A 26918-nucleotide genomic window follows, 5' to 3' on the forward strand; every position below is an offset into this window, starting at 1 on the left:
AAACTGGTCACATTGATGCCAAACTTCCGGAAAATAGGAAAATGTGCTTATCAGAGGGTTACCACATTCCTTTAAAAAAGAAAAATGTGGCTATTGACTCTTCTTCTCTTTACATTTCTGAAGACCCTTTTCTTTCACCTGCACATTCCCCTACACCACCATCACCTGACCCAAACGATACAGGGGATGATGATGATGATGATGATGATGATTTAGAAGCCTATGCACCACACGATGTCCCACACTCTACGCGTAAACTGGGGGCTTCTATGGCATTCCTAGGGAATATACTCATAGCCGATATATGCAAAGCTGCAACATGGTCTACCCCTCACACATTCACAAAACACTAGTCAGTGGATGTGTTAGCAGCACAATAAGCTAGAGTAGGCCAGGCAGTTTTACGTACACTGTTTCAGACTAATGCAACAGCTACAGGTTAACCACCACTTTGGGAGATAACTGATGTATAGCCTATGTACAAGCATATGATCTACAGCTCATATGCCTTGAACGGAAAATGCTACTTACCAGTATGCATCTGTTCTTGGCATGTAGAGCTGTAGAGTCATATGCGCCCACCTGCCTCCCCAGGTACCTATACCTGTTGCAGTTACATCTTACTTAGATACATACATTCATGGACATCTCCTTCTAACTACTCTTACTAGCTCCATTATCACCCTCTGCGTGAAAACAATCTAACAATGGAGTCGATGTCCATGCGCACTATCATCTAAGGGAGAAGTCACCTACCTCATGACTGGAAAGACTTCTTAAAAAAAAAAAAGTGCAAACATCCGGACCCAACACTAGAAGGCGATCTATGCACAAGCATATGACTCTACAGCTCTACATCCACTCACACAGGAGGGGGCCCCTGAAACGAATATAGGTAGAGAAAACAGGGGAAAACAGCAGCACACTAAGACAGAAAGTTCTCTACCTGTATAAATCATTACCTGAAACTCTGGCCTTCTGAGATAAGATACAACAACAATTGAGTATCAAAACATATCAGAATGTTATTATTGATTAATTAAATTTTACAATGAATAAAAACATAGTAAAAAACCAAGCACATCCCACAACACACACAAACCTTCAAACAGCCATAATCATACCCACACATACTCATACGTCCTGAAAATATCAGGAATCAAGCGATCGATGAATCATTGGTGGATACAAATGACCATATCCCCCACAAAACCGTGAAGGAATCTTTTTTTTGTATATGGAAAATTCAGTGTCATAAACAATAAATACAATTAACAATATATTAAGAAAATATAGTACAATAAATAATCAAAGATCAATAGTGTTCATATTTGAGGGATCAGTGGTAATTCTCAGTGAACATGAAGTGTCCAAAAGAACTCCAGCGCCGATGCGCGTTTCGGTATTAGACCCCTCCATGTGGGTCTCACCTTTCTCAGGGTGCATGAACCAAGAAAACAATGATAGTAGGACATGCCTGGAACACAAGACAGGCGCTCAAATAGCAGCGCAGAGATATCATTGAAGATACGATAAAAGATGCCAAATTCCAGATCGGGGCCAAGGAGTATAATACAGCTGCCACAATCCCAAGCCGGGCTCGATAGGATAATAGTCCCAAATGATGGAAAAGTACTAAATAGGCCAAAACTTCAAAGAGGGATAAGGCAGTGGTGAGTAATGGGCCATAGGCTCCAATATATAAACAAGCATTTGCAATGCAATGGGTCTCGCATTTGAGAGAGTTTGAGATATTCCCATTGTAAAGGACCATGCTTTTTATTTATGTTTTGAAAAACTGAAAGTGGTGCATAAACATGCACTTTGTATTTATAGTCCTAGTTTACGCGAAGCAAGGCTGGTAGTCAAAGAAGCACGACTACCCAGTCCAAGTTGTCATTAGCTCTAGGCCTGGGTGTTTACCCTTCCTTTTGAGTTGTTTATAGTCTTCTCCATTCAAAACTTTAAACACATGTATTCAAGTATTTGACCTTATACCACGTACAAAATAAAACACTGAATACTAGACCTTTAAGTATGCCTGTGGAAGATTTGGTAGTAGAATCGGGAAAAAACAATGGCTGGGCAGGGATGTATATATTCTGTGGATATTATCAGGGTTGTACAGTAGGTGTATAGTCCATCATCAACCACCTACTATGAGTTTACAGATACACGAGTAAAGCGTAATAGAAAGAACGAAGCGACAAAAACCAAACTAAAAATAAAAAACAGAGTTGAATTTAAAAGGTGCTAACGAGGCACACTAAAATGATTCAGTGATGTACACTTGACAGCCACACTCTAATGTAACTGTGCCAGCTCACCAGGCTGCACATTAAAATATTTGGGAGCAAAACTAGACCCTGGTTGTTGGTGCCATCTGTCTCCATTTCAGCCAGGTCCATAATGTTATATGTGAGATTTGCTCCCAGACTAGCTGTGGGGATGAGCTCATTTCTCATCTGCAGTGGAAAGGTTCATTGCCCCAGGGAGCCTGAAGTGAGTAATAATGTCAGCCTTTTCCTGAGACTAAGTTTCAAAAACACTGCCTTGGCCTTTAATATGAAATTCATACAGTGCTGATCTTAGACACTTAAGATTCCCTGGTCGCCGCAAGTTCAGACAGCGATTTTATAGTTACAACACAAAAAGCAAAAAAAGACTGCTGCAATTTGGAACTCAACAAAACATTAGATCTAATGACACTACATGAGAGGAAGCAATCCATTGAAAAATCCCAATTAAACTATGCTATTTTATTGATAGTATATTAATGCATCCTGCATCTTAGCAAGTACTGGTACAAGGCATGGGATGTAAATATATATATTCTTTCAAGAGAATGCCATTTTTGAACCTATTGTCTGGGCTAGACATCGCTCCCAAAGGTCATGTGACTAAGTATATACACATATTGAATGACAGTGAAATTTTAAGTGTTGCTTTTCTAAAGCTAAACGGCATTCTATTATGACAACTGCACCTCATGTGAAGAGAATATCGAGCGAATTCCTCTTAGAAGAACATGCACAAGAGCACACAATGATTGTCAATGAGACCTGGTTCTGATGGCCACTCTCAAACAGCGAAACAACAATGCACAGGCTATCCATCGTAGGTTATAAAGTGGAGACTAAACACTGTGCACATGAAGAATGCACACCTTGGTCAGATTACACTTGGGGTGCTTCAAAGCCTCTGGGATGAACTTTAAAACTCAACAAGAAGCATTTGGAACAAAGCAGATACTGTGTGCGCTTTCTGAGCCGTGACTCCACTCAATCGATATTTTGGTGAGTTTAAATATCATGAGAAGACATCTGGAGACAGCCCCATCATATTCCTGCTATTTTATATATGAACCAGCAATGGACATGACTTCACGTGGCAATCCCCACCCTTGCAACACGTAACCTATCAAATATATGTCCCCGAACCACTCCTAGTAGAAAAAAACAATAAGCAAGCTACAGCCAAACAAAGCACTTTCAGGGTGGCTGAGCAAACCTCCTAGTAGGATGTTGCATTTTGTTAACATTGAGGGCAAGTTGCACTCAATTTAGTATTCACATTATAGAGATTTTTTATATAAAGAGCTGGGCGGAGAAATTAGAAACCTTTAAGTGGTAGCTCCTGTCACCCTGAAAACAAGTTTGCACCTTAATTAATGCGAGTTCAACTGTGCTCTGCATAATTAGGCATGGAAACCGTACGCAGGATTTAACAACAATATAGCATCAGAGCTGCTGCCAGTTCGTTCATACTGGCCTTCATCTCACTGTTGCCCATGCAGATGAAATCTATAGGTTTTTTCCTGAAGTAAATTAATATAGTGAACAAACCCACCTCTGTTTCGCCTAACTGAGACATAAAACCTCAGCAGCTGAAAGAGTGCGATATGCAGCTCGTGCATGGTAACCTCATCCACCCACATAGCTGCATGCCCAGAAGCCTAGCTTTGATCAGCATATGTAGAAAAGGCAATGAGAGATATTATTTCAGCGGTGCGCCCACAGCAAGCATCTTTGGATTAAAGGGACAAGCTCGGAAACAACAGACACTCGCATGCAATTTACCTTTAACTTGTGTCTCGTACTCCGCTATTATCTTTTTGTCCTTTTTTAAACCTGATAGGCTTTGACATATTGTAGTAAAACCGAGGGGTGCTTTGTGTGAGATCTGTTCAGAAGTAAAGACTGGGGTTGAAAATGATCACCATGACAGAAGGGGAAGAAAAATCTCTGGGCAGCGATCGTTTTAAGGGATGCTACTTCCATCTGTAGTGATGTAACACAAACGCCACACTTTGGTGCCTGCTTTAAATGATGCCCCCATTAAGAAACAATAACATACAGGCATGCAAGCAGCATGCGCAGCGCTGCTCTTCCTCCAGCATAGTCCGTCCGAGTTAACTTGTATAACAAGCCCAATGCCCCTTAAAATGAAGCCCAAAACCAACGAGCAGCTTTCCAAATGAAGCCAAACTGTCGATCGGCATCCCAAATTTCTAAACAAAAGGCTAAAAAGCACGCCCCACTTTGGTGACACCTTTAAATGATGTCCCCATTAAGAAACAAGAACATACAGGACCGCAAGCAGTGCGTGCAGCACTGCTCTTCCCCCAGCATACTCCATCTGAGTTGACTTGTAAGACAAGCCCAATCCCATTAAAATGAAGCCCAAAACAAACCGAACAGCTTACCAAATGAAGCCCTACTGCGATCGACATCCACAATTGCTAAACAAGCATTTGCAATGCAAGAGGACTCGCATTTATGCAAGATCTAATGCATTGCAGACGGGAGTGTGGGTGGGTTGGCGGGCGTGATTAAGGCATGAAAAACAGGAGTGGGTGGGGCGGGAGAGAAGGCATGTACAGCGGGAGGGGTGGCACGGGTATAAAGTAGTGCTCAGGAAACATGCAGTAAAGGGGCCAATAGCCGTGGAAGAAGACATGGCCGTCATAAGGCGGGACTAGCAGCCTCTAAACCAATCAGAAGGCAGCATTTAGAAACAACAAAGCCACAAGCCAATGAAAAAGTGGGCGGGGGAGTAGGCGGGGCTTCCCTCACCTATAGTGTATACTGCATGCCTCGCAAAGCGAGCAACGCACGCGCTGCACCGCTAGGCGAGACCTGACAATCAGGCTTTGGTCCATGATGAGTGGCTCACATCGTCGTGGCTAATCTCTTGATCTGGGCCAAGGACCAAGATGCCATGTACTGCGAGTACGGATGACTCCTGTGTAAAGATCTTCCACTCACCACCACCACCCCTGCCATAGTGCACCACAGCTCTCTGGCTCAGACCGACACCTTGAGCATGACTCAGAGCCTCGAAGGGACAAGAATGTTCTCGATCCCAGTCCGACAACAAGGCCACAGCATGGGGAAGGCTCAGGCACTATGCCAGCACATAAGCACAAGCTTGCACCAACTGAGCCACCGGCACCAAAGCATAAGTCAGCACCGAAGGATGCCAAGCAGGTTGTGACCCCGAGAAACTCATCAAATCCGAAAAAACTCGGGCTCGAGGGCATCAGAATCAAAATAGTCCTTGGTTCCGAGGCCTAGAACACAACATGGACACTCCTCTGGCCAGAAGAAAAGTCTTATAGCTGGGGTTCCAAAGCCACACAAAGTTTGAGAACACACCACCGGCTCCAAAGTATTAAAAGACTCTGACACAAAGAGCAAATGAAGACCAAGGCCTTGTCCGCAAGGACCACAATGGTTCTATAGCTCATTATATACATACCCAGGTTCTGAGGGACACAGGGTCGCCCCATTTTTGCCATATTGTCTGCAAGGACTGCAACAATTTATGCAGGAAAAACGTAAAGAAAATGCGAAGAGACAGTCTCAGGAACAATCCTTGCCACAGCCTCCACCAAACATAGGCACAGGAACACGGGGCCACAAGCTCAATGGCTTTCAGCTCCCCCAGAGTCAACACAAACACACTTACCCCCTCCACAAGAGGAGGAAGAGGAGGGAGATACAGGACACAGATTCCCACGGAACACAGGACACCCACCATAGCCCTGACCCATGGGATGATTATGATGTGGTTCTGCCTGACCCAGACATGGAGCCGCCAATACCTACAAAAAAACTAGAGAGAACTCCCACACAACCTGTATTCCTTCTCTGTAGGTGTCCAAAAATACAGACTAAGTGAAAGCTTTGATCTTGCCAGCTGTATTTTTACAGCCAAGAAGCGTTACTCCGGACACCATGTACCCAGGTTGCGGCCTTGTTTACTGGATATGGCTGTTTTAATCCAAGAGCCTCTCTGCATAGTATGCTGTGCCTGTGTGCGGCCTCGTCTCGCATCTGGTGTTTCTCACATGGAAGGAGAGAGACCACAATCTGTATTTTTGGACACCTCTGCTACTCATTGGATGAACCTGCTACAGATATACCCAAATCGAATCCTTCCCTCGGGCTTGATATATTGGCTTCATCTTTAAATCTCTGTGAGCCTTTAGAGGCCCTTCAAAGAAAGCAGTAGAGAATTTAACGATACCCCTACCACTCACCTATAACAAATAAATGGGTGGTCCTGATGAAGGTGGAAGTAAAGTAGAAATTCCACCGAAACGTGCGTTGACCTGGTTGTTTTGAAATCCCAACCCACATCATGATTACGGATATGTTTTTTAAGTGTTCTCTCCATGATTATCATCGGTGTATGTAATTGTGGTTGGGTAGGTCATGTATGAGATGAGTGTGATATCTTGCTATTGCGTATGAGTTTACAATGTTTTTGTGCGGTTGACTTTAGGGGGCATACTATGTTTTAACACACATGTATTGTTTTCTAATGTGTTTCATTATGATAAACATCTGATGTATTACAATGTGGAAGAACTGTATATTGGTATTAGTGAATCATTTGTGGTTTCACAAACATGTTTTCAGCTTTGTATAACCTGAAAATCTCATTGAAAAAATAAGAACAAGTTTAAAAATGTAATAAAATGATAAATATCAGTATGTCTATGTTCATGACTTAATACATTTAGTGATGGTCAGCCCATAGAGCTCTAGCAAGCCTACAGACAAGGAATACAGGTCGTGTGGGAGTTCTCTCTAGTTTGTTTGTCTTTTCCCCCTTGCTCTTTGACCTACAAAGTACTTCTAGGGTGTTCCTCTTTCTATATAGTGGTCGCCTATATCTACTAAAGGGTCCACTCCAGATGACACATCCTCATACCACAGTGGCATCCAAAGAGCGGAGGAGTACCACAAACTCCCCATGCACACTATGGAGGAGCCAAATGACTTCCTAGTGGAAACACTTTCGCACACAGAGCATGCAATTTAATATCTGCCAATGTATCAAAAGACCTCTCTAAAGATGCAGTAAAATCCAGGGTCCTAACTCCTCGCATTGAAAATAAATACAGGCCATCTCCAACTGACCCTGTTTACATACAGGGACATCCCCCAGCAGATTCCCTTGTCACCACAGCTAGGAAAAAAAGATGCAGCACAAGGTACTGGAGAGGTGCCTCCTGCAGACAGAGTAAAAGAATTGATGAAGCAGGCAAAAGAGTAGCAGCAGGGTACGCAAACCACTGGAAGATCACCAATTCAGTTGGCCTACTCTCCCGATACAATAGCGCTACCTGGGATGATATGCAAGACCTGATGCAAAATTTCCCAGAGGAATACCTTGTAAATGAAAGGAGGCAGATAACAAATGCAGCAACTAAATGTGCATTGGACGGAGCAGACACTGTTACAAGGGGCATCAATATATCACTCATGCTCCATAGACATGCGTGGCTACGCATATCTAATTCAAACCCGAGGTGCAGCAGCATATTATTAATATCCTATTCGATGGGGGAAAACGTCTTTGGGCCCACTCCGGACACACAATTTGCACACAAAAAAGGACACTTACACAGCCAAATCTATGGGTTCCTTACAGACAACATCTCAGAAGCAATAGCCCTTTTGGCGCTACCAGGGACAATGGGCAGCAGAAGCCTCTACCCCAGAAAACAATTCATGTCAGCGCCAACCACAGCAATATCGCCAGCAAGGATGTGGATTCTATCGTGAAGGCTACAAAAACAGGGGCCGAGGTAAAGGTGCCACCAACAAGGGCACCTCCACACCACCAAGTAAATGACTAGTCCACACTTTCCCCCGAGTACAAAACACCTGTCAGGGGAAGGCTACAACAATTCCACCACTTGCTGCCAAACATCACTTCAGATCAATGGGTACTGCAAATAATCAGGCAGAGAGATTGCCTAGAACTAACTCAACTGCCACTAAATTTCCTTCCAAAACAGCAGATGTTTAATCTACAACATCTACATCTGTTAAAGGAAGAAGTAAAGGCATTACTACTAAAAGGGGCCATAGAACTAGTCCCACTCAAACATCACAACAGAGGAGCCTACGCCCTTTATTTCCTCGTACCAATTAAAGACTGCTCACTACGGTCCATTTTGGAACTGCGACCGCTCAATTGATACATACTATCCGAACACTTCCATATGGTCACATTGCAAGATGTAATACCACTACTACAAAAGGGTGACTTCATGACTGCATTAGACCTGAAGGATGCATACTTTCACATTCCAATCCACCCAGCGCACTGCAACTACCTAAGGTTCGTGGTAAATGGAAGTCATTATCAATTCAAGGTGCTACTGTTTGGGGTAACAGCCCCAAGGGTTCTCACAAAATGCTTAGCTGTAGCAGCAGTAAAACTAAGAAGGGAAAATATCATGTTTTTCCCCATCTTGACGATTGGTTGATGAAGAGTCCAACTAAAGCCAAATGTCTACTAGACACTCAAAACACAATCAACCTACGTCATCAATTGGATTCACTTTCCATGCAACAAAATTGCATCACTAACCACCCCAGGTACAACCATACCAAGGAGCGATACTTAATTCAATATTTATAAAAGCTTACTCCAATCCCCAAAGGGTTCTCAAACTCCAGAACCAACTGGGTCTTTTGTAGCCAGATCGGCACCTGTCAGTCAAAACTGTGATGTGCCTACTAGAAATGATGGCATCATGCACAGCGATAGTGCCACATGCACGACTACACATGAGACCTCTCCAAGAGTGCTTAGCAAGAGGAGAGGGGGGTATGGAAGATCTAGTGTTAGTTTCACCCAGGGTCCATGAGGCACTATAATGATGGAACACCACAAACATACTAAAGGTAAGAGCCTTTAAGCACCCTATCCCGCAGGTGACAATCACAACCAATGTATCACTCATGGGATGGAGTGCTCATATGAAGGACATTACGGTTCAGGGACACTGGACTTCACAACAACAGACAATGCACATCAACATGCTGGAGCTTCTAGCCATCTACATGGCTCTCAAAGTGTTCCTAACTAACATTACAGGGACTAATATCCTTCTACCAACAGACAATAGCACTGCAATGTATTACATCCTGAAACAGGGAGGGACCCATTCCATACAACTGTCACAGCTAGCGCAGACTATATGCAAATGGACAAACTAACACAAAATCCTCCTCCTGGCACAATACATACAAGGGCAGGAGAACTCCATTGCAGACCTGCTCAGCAGGACACAGCAACAAGTTCATGAGTGGCTAATACACATTCCATTACAGCAACAATACTGCCACTGGTGGGTAACCACTGCAATAGACCTGTTTGCCACCACGAAAGCTCACAATGCCAAAGCTTCGCATCTAGATACCCACACCCACTATCCAGAGGGAACGTTCCATGGATGAAGTGGTCAAGGATATTTGCTTATGCTTTTCTTCTTCTCCCACTCTTTCCATATATGGTCAGGAAACTCAGACCAACTTCAGTGACCCTAATACAAATTGCTCACACATGGGCTCGGCAGCCATGGTACACAACACTGCTAGAGCTATTCCTAGTGTATCACAAGAAGCTACCCAACTATCCAAAGCTTCTCACTCACAGCAGAGGCAGGGTGAGACATCCCAATAAACAGCAGCTTAATCTTGCTATCTGGCTCCTAAGGTCATAGAGTTTGGGTACTTGAATCTACCTCAAGAATGCATGACTATCCTCAAGGAGGCCAGAAGACCAGCCACAAGGGCTTGCTGTGCAGCAAAATGGAAACGTTTTGTCCACTACTGTGTGTCTGTAAACATCAGTCCTTTTTCAACAACAGAACAACAACTAGTATGTTACTTGTTATACTTACAAAAGGCACATTTACATATACTTCAATACGCTTACATTTAGCAGCCATTGCATAATACCTACGAAACAGGATGCACCACTCACTTTTCCGTATTCCTGTCATCAAAGTCCTCTCGAAAGGATTAAAATGAGGCTTTCCTCCACTTACACCTCCATTACCCACATGAAACCTAAACATTGTCATAACACAAGTTATGGGGCCACCATTTTAACCACTACATAACTGTCAAATACAATTTTTAAGATGGAAGGTGACCTTCCTTGTAGCAATAACATCCCGACGAAGGGTTAGCAAAATACATGCGCTCACTGTGGAAGAACCATATTTCCAAGTGTTCCCAGGCAAAATGTGTTTACACACAAACCCAAAGTTCCTACCTAAAGTTATATCACCTTTCCATTTAAATCAGACTTTAGAGTTACTGGTTTTCTTTCCAAAACCAGAGACAGTCACAGAACGTGCTTACACTGGATGTTAAACGGGTACTTCTGCACTACTTGGAACATACCAAACACTTCAGTAAAACACAACATCTGTTTGTTTAATTTTCAATTCCACTTAAAGGAAAAGCTATTTCAAAAGCAGGAATGGCAAGATGTATTGTCAAATTTATCCAAATCTGTTCCACTAAAGCAAAAGAACATTGACAACTATACCAAGGGCTCATTTTGGGCAATATCCCTCTTAGTGACATTTGCAAAGCAGCAATATGAATGAACCCACATACATTTACAAAACATTATTGTGTGGATGTTCAAGCAAGACAACAAGCTCTAGTTGAACAAACAGTCCTTCAGACATTATTTCAAACAAACGCACCACCTCATGCCTGATGCCACTGCTAGAGGAGCACAGCTTTACAATATATGCATAGTATGTGCATCTACAGCCAACACATGCTACGAATGGAGTATGTTACATACCTTTTTAAGCATCTATTCATAGCGTGTAGTACTGCAGATTCACATGCTCTCTCCCACATCCCTGAAAGGTATTAGATGGTGAGAAGAATGCACACAAAGACAACAAATGCTACCCTAGCAGACTATATCCTCACTCTGTATATGACAAAGGAAAAAAAAACATCTAACAAAGGAGCCGTTGATTGTGTGCAGTACCTTAAGGGGGAGGAGAAACGACGCATGATGCCAATCATAAAATGTCCTTGAGAGAAACAACTTGCAGAGTCTGGGCCCAACACTAGATGGCAGTAGTATGCATAGCATGTGCATCTGCATCACTACTGACTATGAATAGATGCTTACAGGGTGGGCAGGGGCTGAGAGCAAGGCCCTCGATAGGGAGGAAGCCAGAGTCCTTCATAGAGGCCCTATATCTAGGGATTGGGATGCCATCCTGAAGGTAGTGACGAGAACAATGTTTCTAGAAGATGCACCGATGTGACCTTCCCCCCCCCCCCCCCCCCCTCCGCCTCCCTGGTGGGATTCCCCCTTGGTGCTACCTCCTTAAACTGGTAAGGTTTCAACACTAACAGAGCGCACCCCAGTCATAATACCCCTTAATGCTCAATCAGTTGCTTATCAGAAGTAGAAAACGGTGCAGTATGAACCTAGTCCGTTACCTCTCCCGTCTCCACTCCCCATTGTTCCTTCTACCAATTGAACGCCAAGATCATATTAGTAATCTATAGGCTGTTGTATGTTCACTCGCAAAAAAAAAAAAAAGAGTTGATGGACAGAATGCAGAACAATGTCATACATTCACCCCAGTACAGAGATCTGGGCCTAAATCCATCGTTTTTTTGCTCACCATGCCGTTCCAGTTTGAACCCAGCCATATGCAAATCAGTCTTGACCCTGTGCCTCATGGGAACAGTCCAGCCCGAACTGCCAAGCCAGGTCCTCCCTGGTCTGGAAACAAGCATTCTAGGACCGGTTTCGGGGTTTAACCCCTCTTCAGCCAGGATAGTTTGATTCCAGTAGCATGGAGAGCACGGGACCCACGTCTGGGCATGCCCAGACGTGGGTCCCTTGCTCACTTTGCCACTGGATTCAAGATAGCCTGGCTGAGGAGGGTTAAGAACCCGAAACTGGTCCCAGGATGCTTGTTTCCGGTCCAGGGAAGACATGGCTTGGCAGTTCGGGCTGGACTCTTCCCATGAGGCACAGGGTCAGACTGATTTGCATATGGCCATGTCTGCACTGGGGTGGTGGAGTGAGCTAAAGAATGATGATGGATTAAACCCAGATCAGTTGACTGGGGGTGAGTGTTTGATTAGCTCAAACGCTCCGACCATCATCCCCTTTGGTATCGTTGTATGTTCACTCGGCACAAAAATTCTCAACAACCCAGATGCCACACTTTTGGGCAAACATCCGATAATATTGTCCCTATTGTATCACTAATTCTGTTATGTTAACTAAAATGAAGAAAATGCCAATAAGATTTTTGGGAAACAAAATCAATTTGATGTGATTGGTGAAGGTCTCTTGAGACAGAAGGTTGAACGAGCTCCCTATTATGCTGTTTATAGGAGTGGGACGGAATGCCGGAGTTCTCAGCTGGGTTGTCAACTCGGTATTATTAATTCTGTAAGTTTGGGCTTAATAGCAATTCCTGTTTAGGTTTGATAAGGTAGCACTGAGAGTATAGGATGTGGCTAGGCCACAATATTTGAGCAGGTATCTGCAAAGTAACAATTCCTCTGTACATGAACCTCAGTAACAACTCTGTTAATGTTTTGACTTTGCAATGATTCTGAGTTTGTCTGCATCTCACTCGCATATCAATGTTAGCTGTATGTGGCATGCCTATCACCTGACAGACCCTGTAAAGTTTGAGACATATGTTTACCTCCTTACTGCAGGACCTGAATTCCAAATCCATATTTACTAATTTGAAGACATCCCCCAGCAAGATGAAAGAGCGGCTGAAGGACAAAATGGCTGAGCTGATGAGACACTCTGAGACAGTGCTGGAGGGGGATGAGTTTAAGAAGCTGGACCTGAAGTTGGAGCTAGAGAGCCGGATGAGAACTGACATGGAGCGCTTCATGGCAGCCTACACCAAGCGGTTTAAGATCAGCGCCATCAAGGCTGGTGTGGCTGTAGGTGTAGGCACAATCGGTTTAGCCGGAGGGGTGGTTGGTGGTGTGGTGGCAGGGGTGGTTGTGGCTGCTGAGGTTGCAGTGGTTGCGGCAGGTGCTGTGGCTGGAACAGGCACCTTTGCTGTTATTGGGGGTGGTCTAGGGGCTGGGGTGGGAAATCAGATTGGGAAGAAGGAGGCTAGGAGCCTAAAGGATGATGATGGAGGCCTCGACAACAACAACTTTTTAGACAGTGACGGAGATGGCGGCGATCCTCCTGGATTTGTAGATCTGTCGGAGGAAGCTCGTCTCCTGCACCTGAACCCTTCGGCTTAAAGCAGGCTTCTCAGACACTGCAAACTCAGAACTAACCTTAATGTAGTGGCAGCAGAACACCATCAAGGGGGCTGTTGGTGCTTCTTGAAGCCACAGTGAAAACACTTGTTGAACTTTGTAAAAACAAAGGTGGAGATAAGAGTGGAAAGGAGCAAGTAAAAAAGAATTAGACTAGATCAAAAGAGCCCCTGTCGAATGCACTGACTACTAAAGCACTTTCTGAGCCACCCGATAAAGAGGTTGCACGGTTTTAGTTATGTTAATCAAAAGGTAAGAGGATGTTCTGAGGAGGCAGAGGGAGAGAAGACAACATGACTAGCCTGCTACTCCCCAGGGATGTAGAGTAGAAGAAGGCAGACGACCTGGGACCAGAAAACCAATCAAAAGGAAGATCGGAAAGGGGAGTTACAGGAGGGATAAAAGTAGAAGGAAAGGGGATGGAAAGCAGTTAAACAGAGGAAGGCAATGAAGGCAGTAGATCTAAACAAATGAATGGCGATAACAGGGTATGCTGGAGAAGATGATGTAGAAGCAACTTCAATAGAGGCAAAGGGACTCTAGCAAGATGGACAGATATCTGCAAGACCAGTGAATCCAAAGGACTGCTAGACCTAGGGCAGAGCCAGTTAAATGCATTGATGTCTAACTCTTCTCTTTAGTTTAAAGTTGTTCATCTTTTTTTTGGTGCTAGAAGAATGGTCACTGCATGCAATGCTGATCGGACGCCCTGGTGACTATCCATGAAGTCCTCCTTGGTAGATGAAGGTCATGGGGATTTAAGAAGGAAGTTAAAGTACCCAACTGCTGCTGCCCCATGCACTGGGGAGTGATTGGGGGGGGGGGAATGGCGCAATGTGAAGAGCAGATATGCAGGGAGGGACTGCTGAGGGGATGATGGGGATCAGAGGGAGTAGAAGGGCATTGGTAAGGATCTGAAAATATCTGAATGAGAAGAGATCAGGTTGTGGGGCGTACGGGCACAATACCAAGGAACGGTGGTGATTGGGGAGGACAACACTTCTTATTGAATAATTGGTAAGAGTAAAGTGATGGAGACTGAAGGGATGTGAGATATGAGACAGATACCACACAAAGAAAACAAGAGTGAGGAAGATGGTAGATATTGAGGGTTAAGCAGCACAAAATGATGAACTGGTGAAATGTCACATTAATGATTTATATGGTTGTCACTGTGGCAGGAAGAGGAGCACTGGAAGCTGTGGCAAGAAACATTTTATGACAATCAGATAGAGCAACATGATGGAAGAACTCATGTCAGAGCAGAGCTTCAAGCAGGGAAGTGAAACTGGAAAATATGCCAATTACCATGGCATGAAGGGAGGGTGTTAGATAGATTAGAGACAATAAGCAACTTGGGGTTTACTGTTGATCTCGCAGTGTGCTTAAAGCGATAAGACCTTTTGTGTGAATTACAGCCTGACCAGGCTCTTGGGGGAAGATGCTTATCTTCTGTTCTCCTTAGAACACAGCTGATGAGGTCATGTCAGGCAATATCTACAAGACACAGAAAGATCTTGTTCTGTTATACTGGGGGAATGCTTCATTTCAACAATGTAGCACATAGCCCGGATCTAATTGATGCAGCAATAAAAACCAAAGAAGGACATCATCTCCCGTCTTCTCAGTGGAGCAACAAATGTCCCATCAAACTTTTACTTACTTTCAGCCAGGGAAATCATCTTGCAACTGGAAAATGACGCATTGCATCCAAAGCCTAACTTAATTGTGTTGTAGCCTATGTGAATAAATACCAGCTGTTTTATGAAAGCTGTTTAAGAAAATGTACTACTTTGATTTGGATGTTCATGAGAAACGATTTCTGCCAAACTCAGTCTTTGAGTTAGAGAATCACTGCTATATGTGGTAATTACGTGGTAACGTAAAAGTCTTTTTTCAGCAGATGCCACACTTCGGGTGATGAGGCGACAGGAGCAGAAGCCAACGCTACAGAATTACAAAAGTACAATTAAAGTGCCTAACAAAAATGAATGTATCCTTGTGTAACGCAACTGGTGCTCATGTAAAGTGCTCTGATACCCGTTGCCTTCAGGTCAAGTGCGCGCTATATAAAACTAGGAATAGAACAAGTGATAACTCATAGAGGAACATGCTGGAGAAATGGAACATAGAACAGATATCCAGAACCTGGAATGTAAAGGATAGCAGGCGGGGGAGGGAACCCTGCAGGCAGGGGACATAGCGTTCGTAGGCAACAAGATACAATACTTCCCTGTGGTGCATGTGCACACCAGACTGTCGCTAGCCCCGAATGTTTGTCAAGAAGGAACAGAAGCAACACGTTTTCAAACACAGGTGAGTTTTCGATTGTATTGCTATAAAGGTCTGGGATTGTCAAAGGAGGACACTCAAATGATTTAAATAGAATATCCTATACTGGAAGATGCTCACAGTTCCTTTGGTTTTTAACGCCTTTCCCCAATCCGATTCACTTGCTGTCCCAATTTGCCATCTCTGATCCTCAGACCTGATATGATAGCAGTTAGTCAGGCAAACCCTTCTTCAGGCAAGTAGCCCTTCCATAGCAGGCTTCAGGTTAGCTACCTGGATGCCCAACACACGTTCCTTTCAAATCCCGATAAATCTTTTGCAGCTAAGCCTTTTCTAACTCTGCTCAATGAATTAAAAATAAACTAATGCGGCAGCTAGGATTAATGTCTTGTTTCAATCCTGGTGAAGTGAGATTAATTTTGACCTCTGTGATAAATATAGTGCAGCCCTAAAATGGTACTTGCTATTGAGGGGCATATTTATTTCCTTTTTCTCAGTAGATGGAATGAAAACTTGAGTTTGTGGGTGATCATGTCGTGGTGTCATAATATATCTAAGCCTGTACCAAGGTGAAAGTGTTGAGCTTTGGGTTGCACAGGGTGTGGACCATAATTTCCTAGCCCCTTGTTTCCTGCATAACATTCCCTCATGGCATTAGGCCAGATTGGAGGTCAGCAACGTTGCCAATGCCACCCAGATGCAACCTCTACAGGACATCTGAACCAGTGAAATCTCGGGCAACCAAGGAGATTTACCCAGAAAGCATTTAGCTGTTCAAATAGGTTACTGGGTCACATGTTGGTCATATCCAGCTGATGGATGATTGGGGTGGCGAAGCCTAGTTGTTTTTCCTAAAACTTTATGGGATTTTTAGGTGTCAACAGAGTCCCTTAGGATGCTAACCGAGCTCGCAGAACTGCGCGCTTCAGTGCAAACTATAGCGGTATTTATTTCTGTCACCTTGTTCAGTCTCAAGGTAGAGAAAGGAGAGAAAATGAAAAAGGAGAGAACATGAAGATGTCATGCAAGATCTAGATCTCAGGGGTATCTACATGACAGTGACGTTCCACCCGCTCTCATTAAGTCCATTTCATCCTTGCAAATGGTAATAATTTTTACGGTACACACACATCACCCAACATAAAATCAGCTCTCAACTTCCGACATTCAAGCAAGAGCATGAAAGATCAGACCTCGAAGGGACTGAGCATGTTTCACAGGGAAAACTTTATCTGCTTATCTCGCATGGGTTTTTAGTAAAAACTTATCTCGAACTACAAATATCGTGCCCATCATTTTGGCATTCCCATTACTTGGTGAGGAAGGGGCTGTGTTTAATTTGAGCTGAAGGTTGCAGGTTGGGCCCCCGGTACTTATTGTGCCTTACCAGACTGATCGAGAGCAGGAGAGAAAAAAACTAAAAAAGGGAAAGATGGGAAAACAGTGACATAGGGAGAAAGCAATGTAGACAAAGAACCTGCAAGAGTGAGGTAAAGGTGCAGGGGGGTGTCTGATGGCGGATTAAAGAGGCATGATGTGAAATCAAGACTTTGCAGCCTTGGTATTAGGCATCCTGACCTTCGAAAGAGCTGGCTGTGGGCTTCTGAGTAGAACTTTGGTTTGCAGGGGTCACCTTGGATGTATGTTCCACCCATCTGGGTTTATCGCTGTGTTGACAAGCAATCGAAAAACATAAAAGCCCTCTACCCAGTAATCTTGGCATGAAAGGCCACTGTTGAAATTAGACGTATGATTGAACAAAACATAAGAGGGCTGAATCGCAAGGCTGGCCACATAGTTCCAGCGCTTTTGGTCATACGCTACCTTCGGTATAAAAAGCACAATAAATTTTTTTTTTAAAGCCGGTCATGTTGAAGATTACCATCTCCAGACCAACAGGTTGCACAAAAAAAGTACAGACATTGACAACCAGAAAGGGTTCTGCATAATTCACGGTGTTTTCCAACTGGCAGTTGCCTCTTTCAGCACAAAGCACCTATAATGCTAGCAAGTTGATCACCATTGCATTTTGTATCGCACACCCAGTTTAGCATCACATGGTTGTTGGAGATAAGCTAAAACAAACTTGGGCCAATATCTGTTGATGATTTATATAGTAGGTATGCCTCAAAGTGCACCCACAACCTAGGCTCCACCCTTGATCTAATTATGTCCAACCCTAACATCATGCACCTCGATTCTATTCACCCCTGTGACTGGTCGGACCATCACTACATCAACTTCCGCATCCTTGAGAGCTGGAAACCCAAAAGTTCACAACCAATAAAACAAAAACAGTGGAAAAGGTCACTCCATAATACAAACGTGAATGAGCTCATATCGCTCTGTAACATCTCCCTACCACCGCCTAATAACATGCCGGACGTCCACGACCTCACTGAACACTATAACATCGCCATGATGTCTGCCCTAAATGCAACCGCCCCCCTCCAACTAAAAAGAATACCCATCAAAGATTCCAAACCATGGTTCAATGACAGCCTAAATGCTGACAGACACCGCCTGAGACTTGCAGAACGCGCCTGGAGATCCTCTCCATCCATGGCCCGCCTAAAATTACTAAGACTAAAAAGAAGCAGATACAACAAACTCAGTAGAACCGCAAAAGAACCCTTCTTCATAGACCAATTGGACAAAGCCAAAAATCACCCGAAACAGCTTTTTCAGCTTATTAAGTCACAATCCAATAACACCTCCTACTCGTCTCCTGCCCGCAACCGAACTGTGATGTGGTTGCATACTTCTTCCTCAGTAAAGCGAGCAAGATCGAATCAGATCTTAAGTCTGCTCTAATTGAACTCAAACCCTCCCCTGACCCCTCTTTACCCACGACACCAACCACACCGCCATGTCTCTCCCCCCAAAACAATGCCTCCTGGAATCAATTCACACCCCTCAATAACACAGCCATCCTCAACATACTCTCGACCCTGAAACCTTCTAACCACTTCAATGACCCCCTTCCCAATAACTTCTTCAAAGAAATGTTAGGATCACTGGTCCCTCTTTGGTCCAAAATCATCAACACCTCTCTTCTTCAAGGTGAAATCCCTGACTACCTGAAGGCAGGCCTTGTGCTCCCTATTCTCAAGAAACCCACGGCGGACCCTGAAGACTTTAATAACTTCCAACCTATCACAGACATCCCTACCCTCACTAAACTCCTGGTAAAATGTGTTCATGTTCAATTGCACAATCAGATTGAGCAATTCCAACTCCTTGACCAATTCCAATCAGGCTTCCGCCCCGGCCACAGCACTGAAACGGCCATCACCCACATTGTTGATGACGCTCTTACTCTGCTTCACCAGAACTAAACATGCCTACTAATACTACTTGATCTCTCCTGCTTTTGACACAGTCAATCATGACAATCTACTTAACCTACGTGAATGCAGGATGGGGCTCTCAGGCACGGTCCTAAAATGGTTTGCCTCCTTTCTCACCAACAGAACGCAAAGAGTCAAATCCAACCAGTCTTTATCCAAATCCAGCCCCTGCATGCTGGGTGTCCCCCAAGGTTCCTCACTCTCCCCCTCGCTCCTTAACCTTTTCATTGAACCACTAAGTGTAATCCTCAAAGCATCTAACATACATTATCACATGTATGCTGATGACACCCAACTGTACAGGAAAATATCCACCCCAGACGACATAAAGTCACTCAACGGAACCCTGCTCAAAACAATCAACTGGCTAACCACTAACCACCTCAAACTAAACGCCCTCAAAACGGAATTCCTACTCATCTCACCCTCTAAGCAAAGCCCCACTGCTGTGAAATTTCTAAGTAACCTCACTGCTCTCAACTATACACCACACATAATTGACTCCACGAAATCACTAGGAGTGGTGCTAGATAAGAACCTTAACATGCAAGGCCACATCAGAACATGTACCAAAGGAGCGAACTTCCAACTACGCCTCCTCAGAAAACTCAAACCCTACCTTCCACAAGAGGACTTCAAACTGGCGGTGCAAGCATTGGTCATCTCACGACTAGAATACGACAGTACTACTTTATGCGGACTCCCAAAACTCAGTCTAGCCCCCCTCAGAGCATCACTCAATGCGGTGACCAGACTCATCACTGGCTCCAAGAAAACCAACCACATCTCTCCTGACCTGAAATCGCTCAACTGGCTTCCATTTGAAGCAAGGATCCACTTAAAAATTGCTTGTATGACTCATAGAGCCCTACACTTCAGTACACCACTCTACCTGAAAAACAAGCTAGAACTCTCCGGTGGCAACCGCCCCTCAAGGAGCACTAGCACAATGCTGCTTAAGCTAAAGAAATTAAAAAAACATACAATCGCACATTCTCTGGCATTGTCCCAAGAATTTGAAATGCCTTACCAGTGGAAACAAGACCGATTCCCTCAACATTTGCCTTCAAAAGGGAAGTTAAGGCCCTTCTAATGTCCAATGCGCTGATCTAGAACTTGTTCTCCTCCTGCCTCGGTTCCGGTTTAGCTGCTTTTGCTACGACCTGGCATCTTTTACGACCCGCGGCTCCCTCCAATATAGCATTGCGTTCCTGCTGCATATTGCCTTTCCTGTTCCTATGTATTTGGTTTTGGTCACTATGTTCCTATTGCAAATTGCTTTGCTGTTCCTGTTGTATTTGGTTTGGCTTTTCCCTCCTCCCGCCCTCAGATATTTGCCTTGTCTTCCTCAACCCATATGCAAAGCGCTCCGATACCCCTTTGGGTTATGTTCGCGCTATATAAAACTTTTAAAATAAAATAAAAATAAATAAGACATTTGGAGTTGGAAATAATGGGGAACTGTTGAAGAAATAACTAGGACAGTATAGAGAAAGTTACTCGGAATGAAAGGCACTGGCTCGTCTCCACAGTGTCTGCAGGCAGACCTCTCATGAAGCCTCGCCCTTATAGATATATTTGCCTGCGAGCTCACAGCTGAAGGATCAGACAGTTATTGACTACTCATTTTCCTTGGTGCTTTGGAAATCAGGAGGACCACCTAGAACATAGCAATGCAACACTTAGGATGCAGAATACTGCAATGATGGGTCCCCCTTGTCCCTCAGAAATGAGCACATGGGCTATCCAAGAGTGATACATAGATGGCAGATCCCAAGTATCCCAGTTTCTTGAGTGGACATCTCATTCAGTTCCGTTTTTTTTCTTTGCAGTCTTTTTGTTGTAGGCTTAGATGTCCTAGTTACAACACTAGAAGTACCATAATGAAAAGAAAGAAACCTCAATTGAATGAGCTAATCAGACCTGGGATCAGGAAACCAGAGAGCGCTAAGAAGGCGTTTTTCTATGCTTCTTTTGTACCAGACAACCACCCATTAAAAGCTGCCTCTGTCCCCTATGGAGGATAGGTTACTAACAGACTACATGCATAAGCGGGCTACGTCATTTACTTACCGCAAGTTAGTAAACAACCTACCGGACCCCACAACGCCACTCAGGGACCAATGGATCTGCAACGTGGGTGACCTGGATGACACAGCGTGGCAGGAGGCGCTGTCCTCCCCCAAGGGAAGTGGGTATACCCTCGAGACTCAAATTGGTGCAGCTCAAAATTTTGCACCGAACCTACTACACCAGATGCATCATGTTTAAGAAGGGTAGAGCCTCGCACCCATATTGTCTTAGGCGATGTGTGGAGGTGGGCGCCTTTTATCATACCATATGGCAATGCCCGAAGATTAGGGTCTATTGGGTGAAAGTGATGAGGACGATTTCGCAGGCAGAAGGAGTGTCCCTCTTGCCGGAGCCCAGGAGTTGTCTGCTAAATGTTTGGGAACCAAATGACTTAACACAGTTGGCACAAGACTGGGCGACATTGGGGGTCATGATGGCTAAGCCCAACATAACGCAGAAGTGGGGGGCGGAGGCGGTACCTTCGCTTAGCGCATGGTGTAGCGATATGGACACGGCTATGGTGGCAGAGAGAACAGTGTTCACTAACCGCGGCTGCTCTCAAAAATGGAACAAGCTATGGGGGAGGTGGAACAAATATAGGGGTAACATCTGTGACCCACCAAAAAAACAAGCGGATGAGAGCTCTGATGGGGACCACTAAGGAGGGTGGAGGATGTTCAGGATGTGCTAAGGGGTATGAATTTGATGTATTGCACTTTAACGCAGCAAAGTGTTGGAATTGTGAACTACTGCTGAATATTGTGTATATCCAACGGATGGAAAACCTCTGCCTTAACGATGTTATATTTGACAAAATGAAAAAGAATTTAAAAAAAAAAGCTGCATCTGTGGTATGCCTCTTCAGAAGAAAGATACTAAGTTACCCTAATCTGAGATACAAATGTCACCCATGCCTAGCATAGTGTCTGCAGTCATAAGACATGAGCACACAACGCCATTCGGATAGAGGCCTTTACCCACATCCTCCTTTCAGATGGACCTGCTCACCTCTGGTGCCAAAGACCTCTCTGTCTTCTCACTTCTCCTTGCAGTGCCTTCTGTGGCCAAGCAGTTCTCCAGGGCCTGCCTTTTGATTTGGACCCTGGGGAGGAAAGCACAAACAGCCAGAAATACCACATTATGGAAAACAAGGAAGGGAGTTGGGGATACAGGACACTGGGATGTTAATTAAAAGTAGGGTTTGAGTGCCATCTGAGTTGGCTGTTCAAATGGTGGGTCAAATGCTTATGGACAACATCACTGCAATGTGATATTGCTACAAGCAGGGCGGTGTGGGTACTGGACCCTGTCTCTGGCATGGCTGAACCATCAAGGGATTCCTGGTTGTAAACCACCTGGCAGGATCTTTAAATGCTAGGACAGACGAGATCCCCTTTTGACACCTAGCATATAAGGAGTGCCAGTTACACACAAATGTGGGGCATGGTCTCTTCTGCAAATGGAGAGAACCTTGGCTCGATCTATTCGCCACTGCAGAGAACGTGCAATATCAGCGCTTCTCTGTGTTGGCTTCTCCAAAGTAGCGCTCTCTTGGAAAAGTGTTCTGCATAGAGTGGAACCCGGGAATCCTGTACGCCTTCCTGCCTATACCACTCCTGCCCCAAATTCTGAAGAAGATCAGAAATGATCAGGCCCAAGTCATAATAATAGCCCCAGATTGGACATGAAGAGAACGGTCGCCAGAGCACCTGGGTGCAAGCAGTTGTCCTCAGGATGCCCCTCCAAGAGGACCAACAACAGAGCAGGGTCCTGCACCTGTGCCTTCACAGTATTTGTATTTAAATATATTTACAAAGTACATCAATCAGCCCGAAGGCGGAGGAGGAGCCACGCACTGGACCAAGATGGCCGTGTGAGACCTCGGCTCCGCCGATCCCAGACCTAAGCCCAGCATCCTGTAACATATCCTGCCTGTGAAACACCGCAACGGCGAGAGGAGATCAAGCGGCGCCACTAGCGGAAACTCCGGCCTCCCGACGACATCGGATGCCGGAGTTATAAGCGCAGTAGCTTGAGGCCTAGTCACAGAGGTGGAGCCGGGGACTGCAGTAGCTGTGTGGCTGTCGTGGAGAGGAAGGACACCGACGACAGGGACCAGAAGCGACCGGTCGGGCAGGAGTCGCCGCACGGTGTGACAACCCGTCCCTGTGGCGGCTCAAGGACAGAAATCAGAGCGGGGGGAGATGTTCCTCAGAGCCCCCCCTTGCGCTCACTCCCCTCCGGGGCCAGGCGTGAAAACGGCCCCAGTGACGCTGCTGCAGATCGGAGCATATAAATTCTCCCTACTTCCACGGACAGAGTAAATCCACAGTCGCACGCACATACACTCATCATACGCTAGGGCCCATCACACTGACATCCATTCTATTACTCTATCCACACTAAATATATGAGAGAAACCTAAACCAATCTGCATCTAAAGCGAGGTCAATGCGACCTTAAAGAAATTGTCCTGAGTCATGATTTAAAACATAGGAAATACATTTATAACTCAATAAATGACAAGGAAATAACCACCCGACACTGGAATTCAAACAAATGTCAACTTTTATCTAAATTAGTTCAAATGAAAGTCAATCAATAGCAAAAACATTATACTCATAGTTACCTATTCTAGCTAAATGGGTCAGGACTGGTCTCTCAGTAAAGTCTCCCGAGTCGCCGTCCTCTCGATCAGCATCGATCCTCACGAGCATAGGTTCAGGAAGAAGTGGCCTTAGACCCTCTCTAGTCTAACATCATTTATAGTAAAACTTACAAAATAAAAGTAACAAACAAACTCTAAACGTCCGTTGAGCCGCTGAGCAAAGCGAGCAGGAAAGGATGTTGTCTGGCAACATTTAGAAAACCTCCGCTCTGAAAAAATCACAAAAATAAAAACACGGAAGAAGGAAACTCAAGCTAGGCAATCGATACATTCATGAATGCTCTTCCTTGGAACCATAGCGAAGCCACCAGGTTTATCACAGTTCATTGTGGCTTTATTCTTTTCCAAGGGCAAATGGAAACAAGCCCGGAGCTGCTGTCCTCACGGAAACTTTTAATTCAGACAGAGGCTGTGGTCAGGTGACTTCCAACCATGTTCAGCAAAGCCTCTCGTCAAGTTTCAGTCACTCGAGTGCAGGCTGTAAATAGCGGCCATCTTGGTTTAGGCCAAAACGGACCATCTTAATTCAAAGAAACACAAAACAACGTTACCACATCGTAATGATTATACAGTGTTAATCCCCACTAATACCCTTATGTGTATGTAATTATCTAGCTGTCTGCAACACAAAGAAGCATTAGAGCACGTTATTTAAAAGCGCAAACACGAAACAAATAGCACTTTTGCGACACTCATTTAATTAATTTGCTCACCAATTTAGTTCACGTATTAATAAAGCAAAATAAACGCATTCCCGCGTGTTATTTCTCTCATTAGTAATGTTGATTAGTCAAGACTTCTAACAAAGTTAGTATTTTAATGATTATAAATCAGTAATTTTAATCATGACATATAACATAAACTGGAGTTTAAATCTCAATAAATTTTCAATAGAAAACCCTGCTCCAGCAATCCCCCCTTTGGTGATATATATCACCACAAAAACCAACCCAAAAAAAAAAAAAATGTAGTCCCAATTTTTAGGAGAAATTGAAAATGTCTTTTGTGACACAACATTAAACGCCAGATTCTCTTTCATCATCCCTCTTCGACTCCAAGTAAACACTCTCCCTCAATTCTTCTAATTCTATTTCTTGTGGATCTCTCTTTGACCTCTTTTGTTTCTTTGCAATATTTCCTCTAATTATTCTCTTTTTCCCTCCCCTGTTTTTACAACACAAACACCCTAATCTAAGCATCAATAAGGCAACAATCACACATGTCAAAGGAAATAATATTTTACCAATAATGGTACTACCTATCTTAGCAATAAAACTCTTAACAGCAAGTAGCTTATTAGCCATTTTAGTCCAAATACTTTCAGCTTCCAGTGGTACCAATTCTTCATGCAAATCAGTAATATTTTTGATATAGACCTTTAGATCTCTGCTTTCGTCAGGAATGTAAGTGCAACAATGTTGAACTTTCAGCATTCCACAGACTCCACCCTCCTTGGCTAATAAAATATCAAGGGCAAGTCGATTTTGCATAGACATGGCACGTACGGCAATCATCTCCGTATTTACCAACAGAAACCCTCCAGCGGTACTTGTCGATAAACGATCCACCACTGTTGACAGTTTCCGAATTCCATATGCATTTAAAGAAATTCCCACTGCTGGAATTAAAGCTCCAAAAATATCACCTACAATTTCTGACCAAGTTTCTCTCTTAAAACGTGTTAGTAGATTAATGTGTTCTATATCTTCTATCTTATCTATATGAAAAATCTTTGGAAAGACCAGGCCAACATAACACGTGCCATACCAATGGTCAGGCAACCTATAATAAACCTTATTCCCACAAATATAATACACTCCCGGGAAAACTGGATCTTCACCACCTTTAAAACCCCATCCTGTTGCAATAAAGTATGTATCATGACACTCACTAGTCCCAACAAAATGATTATCATATTGGGATCTCCTTCTGGTAATGCATAGTTTACCCTTCTGTGGTGCATCTAAAGCCAAAGTTGGACTGGCCCCATTCCTCAACTCTTTTCCCATCTCAATATCCCATATTGTCTCACTCACTTCATATTTCCCTGCCTTTTCATGCATGCTCACTCTTATTTTCTCTACCAAGTCTAGAAAAGCTATTTCCTCTTCTTTCAAACTGCAAGTTAAATTATTTCTAAAAATGTAATCTAATGATAATTCTTCTGCCTCAATAAAAATCTCACCAAAAATGTTAGCTTCTTTAGCTGGATTCAGCTTCTTATCCATAGGTAATTGCCCAAAAACGTTATCTTTGTTAGACATCTCATAATCTATTTTCCCTAACAAATAAAAAACACTACTTAGCACACTACATGAAATCCCATACGTAGCTGGTAAATGGTGATAAGTAACACCTTCTGAAACGGATGCAGGTAATTGCATACAAACGTAGCAATCCCTAACTTCCATTGTCTTTACGTATTCGTACAACAACTTTGAAAAAACATTGCTAGAAAAATCATTAATTGACCTATCTTTATGTATGTAAATGTTACTACTTCTAGTTGGAACTACTTTCTGTGAACTCTTCTCTATGTTAGTCATATTCTCAGCATATATTCCAAAAGTATTTATTGTAACCCTAAAAGTAACTAATAAAGCTAGTACACCCCATAATAGCATTAATAATCCAGTACAGCAGCAGCACATTCTACACCATCTTTTCAAGAAGGCACATCTACTTTGATTATTTTCTGTGTTAGCCATTTTACTACTTTGGCAGTGTCTTTTGACTTAGCCTCTTCTACTCCTCTACTGAAACACTAGATTTTTTCAGACAGCTAATTTAGACTTTCTTCTCTTCACTTTTCTCCAAGTGACTCCTTTAGTTCACTCAATTTGGATTTTCATCACTTTTCACTTCTTCTCCAGCAACATCAAATTGTATCAGATCTTCAACAACATCCTGTGCATCCGACTCTTC

At 43.8% G+C, this 26918-nt stretch overlaps 1 protein-coding gene and 1 long non-coding RNA gene across 2 annotated transcripts in view; one reads left to right on the plus strand and one right to left on the minus strand.

Annotated features, from left to right (window-relative positions):
- LOC146811671 (uncharacterized) overlaps positions 1 to 4214 on the minus strand; it is a 143302-nt gene extending 139088 nt beyond the window's left edge. The window contains exon 1 of the long non-coding RNA XR_014966770.1: positions 4080 to 4214. This is a non-coding gene — a long non-coding RNA (uncharacterized LOC146811671). The remainder of the gene's footprint in view (positions 1 to 4079) is intronic.
- Positions 1 to 15394, plus strand: part of RNF112 (ring finger protein 112) — a 231936-nt gene extending 216542 nt beyond the window's left edge. Inside the window, exon 14 of the mRNA XM_085618642.1 lies at positions 13038 to 15394. Within this exon, the coding sequence (XP_085474768.1) occupies positions 13038 to 13592 (555 nt within the window). The 3' untranslated portion in view covers positions 13593 to 15394. The remainder of the gene's footprint in view (positions 1 to 13037) is intronic.
- Positions 15395 to 26918: the final 11524 nt, after the last annotated feature.

The sequence above is a fragment of the Triturus cristatus genome, chromosome 7 (genome assembly GCF_964204655.1).
Source record: "Triturus cristatus chromosome 7, aTriCri1.1, whole genome shotgun sequence".
Taxonomy (NCBI): domain Eukaryota; kingdom Metazoa; phylum Chordata; class Amphibia; order Caudata; family Salamandridae; genus Triturus; species Triturus cristatus.